Source organism: Dysidea avara, chromosome 2, assembly GCF_963678975.1.
Source record: "Dysidea avara chromosome 2, odDysAvar1.4, whole genome shotgun sequence".
NCBI lineage: Eukaryota > Metazoa > Porifera > Demospongiae > Dictyoceratida > Dysideidae > Dysidea > Dysidea avara.
Window position 1 is genome coordinate 35,101,395 of NC_089273.1, and position 10,576 is coordinate 35,111,970.

The window sequence follows — 10,576 nt, forward strand, 5'->3', positions numbered from 1 at the left end:
CAACTCCCTGCTAATGTAATTAATTCCTCTACCCCTAATGAGTTTTGTAATAACTTAAGTAACTTTTATGATCACACCTGTGCGTTATAATCTTTTGATTGCTGCACAGTAATAAATATAATAAATATAATAAGAAAAATCGATCGAGTACGATCGTTTCGATGTGACGTAAACAAACGACCATAACTTACATATCCTTTAGTCTACTGCAACGAAACAAAGAGTCATTTTGAGTAGGCGAATAAGATGATATCCAAGTTTTTATCATAGGAACCTTCATTCACAAAGAACAAAGCGTTTTAAAAAATTTACGAACTTTATGGGATTTGGTAAACCTTGAAAGGGACGGGGACAACAGGGGTAAAACCAGGACGGGGAGAATAAGGGCAAAACCGGAACGGGGATAGAGACGAGGACGGGGACGGCCAACCAGAGTAAAACCAGGACGGGAACATCCAAGGGTATAGCTAGGTACAACTGACACAAGGGCTCATCTACTGTGTACAGCTATGACCAGAGCTTCATGAATTAGCTAGCTAGTTATGTGTTTTTAGAGTATCGTGTATAGTGATCATAAGCGATTTTCTCTGAAGGGATTGAATCTTGGATTGGCCTGATATAAAAATGTATTATTATTATTATTATTGTTAATTAGCAAAGCCCACTAGGGGCAACACGCTAATGAGCATTACAATCACGCATTATCAAGACTCACGGTAGTGAGTCGCGCGGCCAAGAAACTACAAAGCGCACGCCCAATTAAAAGACGCGCGGCCACTACTGTGAGTTATTTACGTGTAGGGCCGGTTTCTCAATATTAGTCCTAAATTACGCAACATCTCTCAATAGATTTGTATTGCGTTACGTGATAAAAAATCTTTAGGAGTCGTTATAGTAGTTTTCTTGCGACCTCGCTAAAATAAAAAAGTAACCATCGCAAAATAAAAAAATAGGCGTATTTCACTTTATTTCTCTACCTTATGTTACAACTACTGTCACGTTATACCAGTCAACCAGTCAACATAGCTGTGTTTGTATAGTCCATCTAGCACTGACATTATCCAATCCTGGTTTGCCTATACGCGTATTTACTTCAATCAACCTCTAATCCCTACAATAACTTTTAAAGACACGACGTGGACACAAACTCTAATGCCTGATAAACAAGTTGTGACAGCGTGCTGAACCGTAAGTTCCCTAAGGATGGCGTTTTAAGCAGAAATCTTTTAAATTCCATTTAGTACCACACCCCATGCGAGCGTTTATAAATCGCCAGTTGTCTTATATGGTTTGAAGAACAAAATCACTAGCGAAGGTGCTTTAAGCATACTCTTCAATTCTCTATTTACATGTAATTTTTAATAGATTAACCACAAAGGCCGATAAGGTGAATACAAAAGGTAACAAGCCTTTAGGGGTTACCACTTCTATGTAGTGTGTACCATGTAGCTTGTGTTGTGGCTTTCATTAAGTATTATGCACACACAAATGGTGCAACAAATTTTGTAATGGATTACTCGAATGTGGTTGGTGGTGTTGTGGCTCGAATGTGGCTCGTGGTTTGCCAGTGACCATGTATGAGTTGAGGTTGGTCCACACAACTTACACAATATTCAAATTTCATGATGGCCATGATAATTTCTTGCCATATGGTAAACATACAACAATGTGTAACAACGTTAATTAACATCACATCAAGACTTGACTAAAAATAGTTCCAACAATAGTGATGATTTCTTGTATGTCAGCATGACGATACTGAGACCTGTAAAAGAATAAGCAGGCACTGAAGTTAACCTTAAATTAAACACTCATGCAACTGACCTGGAACATCGGTCGCAACACCAAAAACACTTGTTTCGATATCTGATGACACAATCCAGCAGGCACTGAATTAAAAGAGAATGTACAAAAAATCAATATGCCGGACTGTGTCAATAATAGCATGGATAATCGAAATGAACAAAAATTATATCCCAGGCTAAGTGAATGAATAACATAACTGTTGGGTAAGCATGTTAAACCAGAACATTAGGACATTAGTCAAACCAGAACATTAGGACATTAGTCAAACAAAAGTACGCTATCACAACTTGGTCATAATACAATGTTTGTACCACCGGACTTCACACTGGTTGCCCAAAAATTGTGCCATTCCGGGACAACAGCATAATATTATGAAACAAATAGTTACTACAACACAGAAGGCTTACTGTTGCACTGTCTACACTGATATACCATAATTTAAAAACATAACAGGTGGGCATTAAATACAATACACTTAATATCTGGGTACTAGGAAAAATCACTAACATCACAACATGTAAACTGACCTGGAAATTAACACCCTTGATGCCACTACAGTCTACACTGGATACTTGTTTGAACCCATCAACACTATGCCTGATACATCTGAGTAGACTGACCTGTAAATTCACATCACTAGTATACAGTGATAATTGATAACTGCAAAAACAACAATTGCAATAATACAATTCTTCTGTACGTCAACTGACCTGAAATTCATGACACTCAATACCGAGACCTGTAAAAGAATAAGCAGGCACTGAAGTCAACCTTAAATTAAACACACACGCAAACTGACCTGGAACATCGGTCGCAACACCAAAGACATCTGTTTCGATATCTGATGAAACAATCCAGCAGGCACTGAATTAAAAAGAGAATGTGCAAAAAATCTATATGCCAGGCTGTACCAATAAAGGATGGATAATCAAAATGAACTAAAAATATATATATCCCATATGCAGGTTAAGTGAGTAACATAACTGTTGGGTAAGCATGTAAACCAGAACATTAGGTCACTGGTCAAACAAAAGTACGCTATCACAAACTGGTCACTGATAATTGATAACTACAAAAACAACAATTGCAATAATACAATTCCTCTGAACGTTAACTGACCTGAAATTCATGACACCTGTATCTTTGTTCTTGCATGGTCTCAACTTACATATGTACCATGATCACATTCAACTGCTAGTGGATAAACCAGTATGACCAGATGGCCTGCAAAAACCAACATGCAGGTGTTAAATACAATACACATACCTAAAGCCTGGAATATGAAAAATATTATATAAGCATTATTCCACACGGATATAGTAATAGATTATAGGATGTTGTGGAACTTGCCTAAACATGTAAACTGGACAACTGCATAATCTGGACACTTGGAATTGTCCAATACCTGATGAACCACAAGTAGGTACTAATGACATTCACTTCAACATTTTATCCCAGCTGGGTGAATCTGTTGTAACTGAGTAAAAAGGTGTTTATTTTCCACCTGCAACCAAAGTTCTACAGTTCTGTGGTTGGGTGTACATAAACTGACCTGGAAAATCAGTATGCCATAGGGGTATGGAAATGGTTCCTTTCCTTCTGTTGTGACATTACTTACAGCTGACTGGTAAATGATCATCGATGTCCCCATGGACCCCAACAATGAGTATACCAATAACTTCACAAGTTGGAATGAATTTCCTTTCAACATCTGGTGGAATGAATTTCCTTTCAACATCTGGTGGACAGGTCCAAAAACCCTATCGCACAAACACGGTGAATCAGTGTGTGGCGATGTGACACGTTGCACAAACTTCACTCCTCGTTTCGTTAGCATTCAAGACCGGCATATATCATAGAGTCCCTCAGTATTCTTGACTCTTACTTTTTCAAGCGTTGCTCAAGCGATGTAGTTTCTCACGAGGGGCTCGAGTTTCTCAGTAAAGTCGAGCCGATTAAAGTACGCCTCACCATGCAGTTACATTCTTAAACCATTCAATTTAAAACCACGTATCATGAGAGTCCTCTTAAGGTAATTAGGGACTTTCCACGAGATTTCCCCTAAATAGATCACGTGTTAGTTGTCAATCTGGTGGATTCTGGTGGTATACATGGTTCAAAAATGCGGTAAGTGTAGTATAAGCTGTCAATGAATAATTGTTTGTGTACTGCTAAACTAAGTTATTTTTGTGTGATAAGCATGCTTGAGGAAGGGTCTGGGGGACGAGACTAATGTTTTGACAGCAGTTGATAGACAGCAGTTGATGATGGCCAGGCAAAGAACTGCGAGAAGAACTACTATGATAGTATGATAGTAGGGAAAAATTCCCACCCCTATAGCTCTGCCCAGGGGCATTAACTAACATTATCTACAGCTACTGTATTATGTTGCTGATATGTACATTCAGGCCAAGGATAAAGGTGAAACTGGTAGTAAGGCTCAATCCTATTATTCTGCTGAACAGGCAAGGGAGTCTGGGACTCTGGGGACATGTTCCCTCAGGAAAGTACAAGTACTACAACTTCTTGTTTTAATTGCTTCATCAAGTATAAAAATTTCAGCCAAAAGGTGATGATTGAGCTCTGGTCTTATGCACTGGTTGGAGTGGTTGTATCGATACTGCACTGTGACATCCTTGAGGGGTTAGTGCTGGCATTGTCCATGGCAATACTATTCCATCTCCCCGAGTCTTGATGATTGAGTCCTCCATTCCTTTCTCTGCTGCTCCAATCCTGAAGTTGTGACCACAGTCAAAAGGCGACGATCAAGGCTCTGGTCTTGCATCTATACTGTACTGCAACACCCTTGAGGGGTTAGTACTGGAATTGTCCATCGCAATACTGTTCCATCTCCCATATACAAGTCTTGATGGTTGAGTCCTCTATTCCTTTCTCTGCTGCTCTAATCCTGAAGTTGTGACCAAAATATTAAAAAATGGTTATAACATGATAAATGATTATGATGATAACAATTACAAATGTATTTATAGCTGTGTGGCAACTGTGAACTAATTAGGCACTTGCAAGTTTAATTAGGTGTCTGAAGCATTTAACATGCACAGATATGAGATATATTCATCACGTACAGGCAGTAAAGATAAATTTACTCTAATAGAACAGTCATACTACACCGTACATTCATACTTCCGAATTTACGGTGTTATGAAACAATCATTATTATGTATGGATTTTACTGACTCTCCAAGATAATATTCTGCATTAATGTTAATTGCTCATTTCCAAAAAAATTACCTTTTAATCCAAATGTAGAGTCTATCACTGACAAAAATGAGTGATATCCACCCCAAAAACACCTTCGCTGTAAAAAAGGCGTGCCCAAGAAACTACAAGTACCTGGAACCAAATGTAAAAAAACAAAAAGAAAAATCAGCTTAGCTGAAGTGAAAGTAACTGGTAACTTAAAGAGCTGATATCTGAAGCGGCCAAGAATACAATTACTAAAGTATAATCCATGCAAGAACACCTTGGCTATAAAACAGGTGTATACATGAAAGTAACTGGCAACTGAAATGGCTGATATCTGAAGCGGCCAAGAATGAATGGTTATATACAACTAATTCAAAAATTTAACACTGAACCTTTATAATTCGGCTGTGTTCTATATTCACTCTTGCTGCATCGTAAAGTAATTTCTTTTAACTCTAATTGGCTGGTAATTTGGCCGCCTTTTTTAATAGTCAGTATAATAGAGCAAAAAAAGGCGGCCAAATTACCAGCCAATTAGAGTTAAAAGAAATTACTTTACGATGCAGCAAGAGTGAATATAGAACACAGCCGAATTATAAAGGTTCAGTGTTAAATTTTTGAATTAGTTGTATATGACCATTCATTCTTGGCCGCTTCAGATATCAGCCATTTCAGTTGCCAGTTACTTTCATGTATACACCTATTTTATAGCCAAGGTGTTCTTGCATGGATTAAACTTTAGTAATTGTATTCTTGGCCGCTTCAGACATCAGCTCTTTAAGTTACCAGTTACTTTTCACTTCAGCTAAGCTGATTTTTCTTTTTGCTTTTTTACATTGGGTTCCAGGTACTTGTAGTTTCTTGGGCGCGCCTTTTTTACAGCGAAGGTGTTTTTGGGATGGTATTATATTACTTACAGCGTTCTTAAATGTTTCAAGATCTATTGTGACGATGTTAGGAATTTGAAGGGAGTATGGCTAAGCAAAAAAGTAGCAAGTAGCTTTGAAGTAATTTAACCTTTAATAAACTGCCATATAATGTTTGAGAGATTTTGACGTCCTTAGCTAGTGCATGGCTTAGCTAAGCAAGTAGTTTTCTCGGGTAACCTTTGAACTGCCGTATAAGGTTAGAGAGATTTTGACTCCTCAACTAGCTATATAAACCCAGACCTCACACTAAGACACTCTTGAGCGGTTTTTCAAATGGATTGTGAAGTGGAAGTTTAAATCATTTCGCGCTCAGATTGTAATTACTTTGTGCATACATGCTCCCTGAGAGGCCTGCACAGTATTAAAAATTTACTTTCTAGCGATTTGAATGTAGCTCTGGGCTATAGTCAAGTTGTAGATTACTTGGAGAATGCTGACACAACGTATAAGGAGTACATCAACAGTTTGGATGCTAATCCTCCCATCCAACCTAAAGGAGGGACAGTGTTTCTAATTATGATCTAGGCTTAGATGAAGCACATGCAGAAGGAAGTCCAGAAAAAGAAGTTGAGGCAATTGGAATTATTTAGCTAAAAGTACATGCTGAAAATTAGTCTACTCATGCGTGCTTGTATACTACATGCTGATACTATAGGTAGTTATGCAATTTAATTGGCATATGTGAATCAGCACTTCATTTATCCAGCATCAAAAGAATCAGCACATCAATATGCAGCAGCAATAAATTTACAAAATCAGTGTTTTTTATACTAGTAATTGTTTATTGTTTCTATAAGGTTTCAATTACATCAGGGTTGCATCATCACGCATCATCACCAGTTACTTATTACAGTCCCAGTTCTCAGCTACTTTACATCATCTCCTCGCCGGTATAAGCTCGACCCGAGCTTCTGCACTAGGCTTCTTTCGACTTCTTAGAAAATATCGGTGCTCATCATTGGTTGTATCTGTTGATGTGACTTCCTTAACTTGGGAAGCACTTGTTGGTGGAACTTCTGCTGGATTAGTTGGACTAGTCTGTGATGGCTCTGGTAATGACTCTGCTGGAAAAGTTCCTGTGGCTGTTGGCTCTGGTAGTGACTCTCTGTCCATGATCTTTGGTCCGGGTGTTGATTGATGTTTCATTTCAGCGTCCAGGTTCTCCAATTGCTTCAGCACTTTCTTTGGTGGTCTACCAGGTTTTGATCGCTTGTTCCCATACCAGAAGAAGCCTGTTGGTAAGGATGGAGGACAAGGTTGTACTCTGGATTGATGGACTTGAATGGCCGGATCATCAGGGAAATAAATCTTGGTCACTACAACATCTGGGTCATCTTGGGACACTATCCGGTATGGTCCATGCCAAGGCTGAGAGAGTTTCCTGTTTTTTCCAGTCTCATCTTGAGAAAAGTAGATTAATACCCAATCTCCAACTTTGGATTTAGATGGTTTAGCTGATTTGTCATATTGGGTCTTGTACCGCTTCTGAGAGATCTTGTTAGCTTCTTTAGCTAAGTTCCTAGCAGTTGATAGGGACAGTACCATCTGTTCCCGATAATCATTCAGATTGGTAGCCTTCAGTGATCTGGTTGGCAGTAACGCAGCTTCAGTGGGAGTGCGACAATCAAAGCCATACAACAAAAATGATGGCTTCTCCCCTGTGGAACTGTGAGGGGTGTTACGATAAGCCCATAAAACTCCACTGAGATACTGATCCCACTGCATCCCGAACTTAGCTGCGTGCTTCCTCAACATGGTCTTGAGGGTTCTGTTAAATCTTTCTATGGCCCCATTACACTGTGGGTGATTTGCTGTAGTGTTTAACTTCTCTATTCCAAGCATTCTACAGACATCTTTCATAAGATACGATAACAAGTTGGTTCCTCTATCAGACAAAACAGCTTCAGGTACACCAAAACATGGGACTATTTCTTCAACCAGTAATCTTGCTATACGCTCTGTCTTCTGGTCTGGAGCAGGGAAGACCATGGGCCACTTGGTAAACAGATCTTGAAAAACAATCACATAACGGTTCCCTCTAGTGGTGACAGGTAGTTCCATGATGTCTACTCCAAGTATTTGGAAGGGACGCTCAGTAGCAATGGGTTGTAGTAGTGGTTTCTGTCTCCTTCCTGTACCTTCTACTATGGCACACTGTGGACAGTTGTCAGCATACTTCATCACATCAGTATACATATGTGGCCACCACCAACACCGTATCACACTCTTGTACAACTTGGGTCCTGAGAAGTGACCAGCCAATGGTCCATCATGGTGTTCCTGCATTATTCTATGACGCAAATGCTGTGGCACCACCACTCGTGAAATCTCAGTCTGCTTGGGACCTACAAAGTATAGCACATTGTTACAAAAAACATACAGAGTTGACTCAGCTACTATTTTCTTGGCCAGAGTAGCATCTCCTGGTAGTGTTCCATCTCTTAGGTAGAGAATAATTGAACTCAGTTCTGGATCTTTCATCTGCTCATCACAAAATGCAGTACTATTATGCTCCGCTTCTCTGGGTTCCTCTTGTAGCACATCACTGATAGTGGCTGGTAGCTCACAAGAGATGGCTGCAACTTGTACCTCAGTGTTACTATCTTTATCTGAGGGTGCAGCCATGACCGGCTGTCTAGAGAGACAATCAGCATGTGGGTTCTTTTTACCTGACCGATGAATTATGTCAATGTGCTTGATGCCGCTACCATAGACTTTACTCCACCATCTCGCGTGTCTTCCAGTGAGGTTTGGTGCACCAAGAATGGCTCTGACTGCAGCATGATCTGTAAAAACAATAACATTATGACCATACAGATAGTAGCGGAAATGGGTAACAGCCCATACTACTGCAAGGGTCTCTAGATCGGTTATGGCATAATTTGCTTCAGCATTGGATATGGATCTGCTGGCATAAGCAACAGGATGTAGCTTCAGATCATCTTGATATTGCGATAGTATGGCACCCAGTCCCAGTTTGCTTGCATCAGTCTCCAGTGTGAAGTCCTTGGTAAAGTCAGGGTAAGCAAGCAGTGGTGAAGAGGACAGTTTCACTCTCAAGGATTCAAATGCCACTTCACATTCTGCTGACCAGCTAAACACTGCTCCTTTCCTAGTGAGGGCATGAAGTGGATGGGCTACTTTAGCATAGCCAGGAATAAACCTTCGATAGTACGAAGTCAAACCAAGGAACTGTCTCAACTGTTTCAAGGTGGTGGGTTGAGGAAAATTTCTCACAGCTTCCAAGTTACGATTATTGGGCTGGAGTCCACAAGGTGTCACAATATGTCCCAGATATTCAACCTCCTTGCTCAATAACTTGCATTTACTAGGGTTGAGCATCAGTCCAGCTTTCCTTAGTCGATCAAACACAGCTCGAAGATGTTTGATGTGATCTTGCAGAGTCTCAGAAAACACTATCACATCATCCAAGTAAACAGAGACAAATTCAACTGTAGATGATGTCTGTAATCCGGACAACACTCGCTGCATCAAACGTTGAAAGACTGCTGGGGCATTGGTAACCCCGAATGGCATCACTCGGAACTCAAACAAGCCCTTATGAGTGATAAATGCGGTCTTCTCCTGGCTGTCATCACTAACTTTAATCTGCCAGTATCCAGACTTGAGATCTAATGTACTAAAATACTTTGATTTCCCCAGTTGGTCAAGCAGGTCATTAATTCTTGGAAGTGGAAAAAGATCTGGCTTTGTTAGTGAATTCAGAGCTCTATAATCCACACAGAACCTAAGTGTTCCATCTCTTTTCCTCACTAATACGACGGGGCTTGCCCATGGACTTTCAGATGGCTGGATCACATTGTTTTGCTGCATCTTATTAAGTTGATCGGCTATCTCTTGCCGAGCCCCAAAAGGGACTCTTCTGACTGGTTGCTTCCTGGGCTGTGAATCTCCAGTGTCAATTTTGAACTCGACTAAATCAGTCTCTCCCCTTTCATCATCACTCAGGCTGAATACATCATGGTACTCAGATAAAATCTTACTCAACTGCGTGGACTTATCATCAGATAGCTCTCTGTTAGACTTTATTAAGATTCCTCTAAGCTGTTGCTGTCTCCATCGTATATGCTCATTAGAGCTAAGATGGTTATTGGACAATGTATTTATAGTCCATACGTTCAACTGTCCAGAAGCTGGTTGTAACGACTCTGGCATACTAGGTGAAGAAACATCAGAAATAGTAGCATCATCTTCAAAGCAACACTTCTGGTCTGACAATTGACTCTTCTCTATAGTTGATTCCACCTCCACCTCACTAGCACATGCAAGCTTGATACTACTCTTCAGTTGATAAGGTGTTTTGCTGTTGTTGGAAACTATTACAGTGGTTCGTCCCTCTTGATTAACATTCACCAGAGAATCATCAATGCTCAAACAATCATCAGGTAAGTATTCTGACTCTATCAGAACATGTCCTCTCACTGCTTCAACCTCCACTGGTACAGCTGCTGAATAATAAGCTGGTAGTCGAACAGCAGTAATCAGTTTCACTCGTGCAGGCTGAGTTTTAGAAATATCACCAACATCATTCGAAGGTGGGTATCCATCACTACTTATCAATTTTGACTCACTTTCCTTAGCATCGGGCAGAACATGAATAGCTGGAGTATCAG

The 10,576-nt window shown here is 40.0% G+C and overlaps 1 protein-coding gene across 7 annotated transcripts; it reads right to left on the reverse strand.

The window, feature by feature from the left end:
- Positions 1 to 1,618: 1,618 nt before the first annotated feature.
- Positions 1,619 to 4,147, reverse strand: LOC136247166 (uncharacterized). 7 transcript variants are annotated; one of them, XR_010697140.1, is made up of 8 exons: positions 3,359 to 4,147; positions 3,212 to 3,310; positions 2,926 to 3,030; positions 2,606 to 2,875; positions 2,517 to 2,545; positions 2,334 to 2,466; positions 1,825 to 1,889; positions 1,619 to 1,765 (listed from the first exon to the last, which is right to left on the reverse strand). XR_010697140.1 is itself a non-coding variant. In XM_066038803.1 (8 exons), the coding sequence occupies exons 3-8, from the start codon at positions 2,934 to 2,936 to the stop codon at positions 1,690 to 1,692; spliced, it is 339 nt and encodes a 112-aa protein (XP_065894875.1). In that variant the 5' UTR covers positions 2,937 to 3,030; positions 3,157 to 3,310; positions 3,359 to 4,110; the 3' UTR covers positions 1,619 to 1,689. The 7 variants fall into 7 exon arrangements, 5 of the variants coding, with proteins under 5 accessions (XP_065894875.1, XP_065894876.1, XP_065894873.1 ...); XR_010697139.1 differs by having other exon boundaries at positions 3,157 to 3,310; XM_066038803.1 differs by having other exon boundaries at positions 2,334 to 2,426; positions 2,606 to 2,670; positions 3,157 to 3,310; positions 3,359 to 4,110.
- Between the last annotated feature and the right edge of the window lie 6,429 nt (positions 4,148 to 10,576).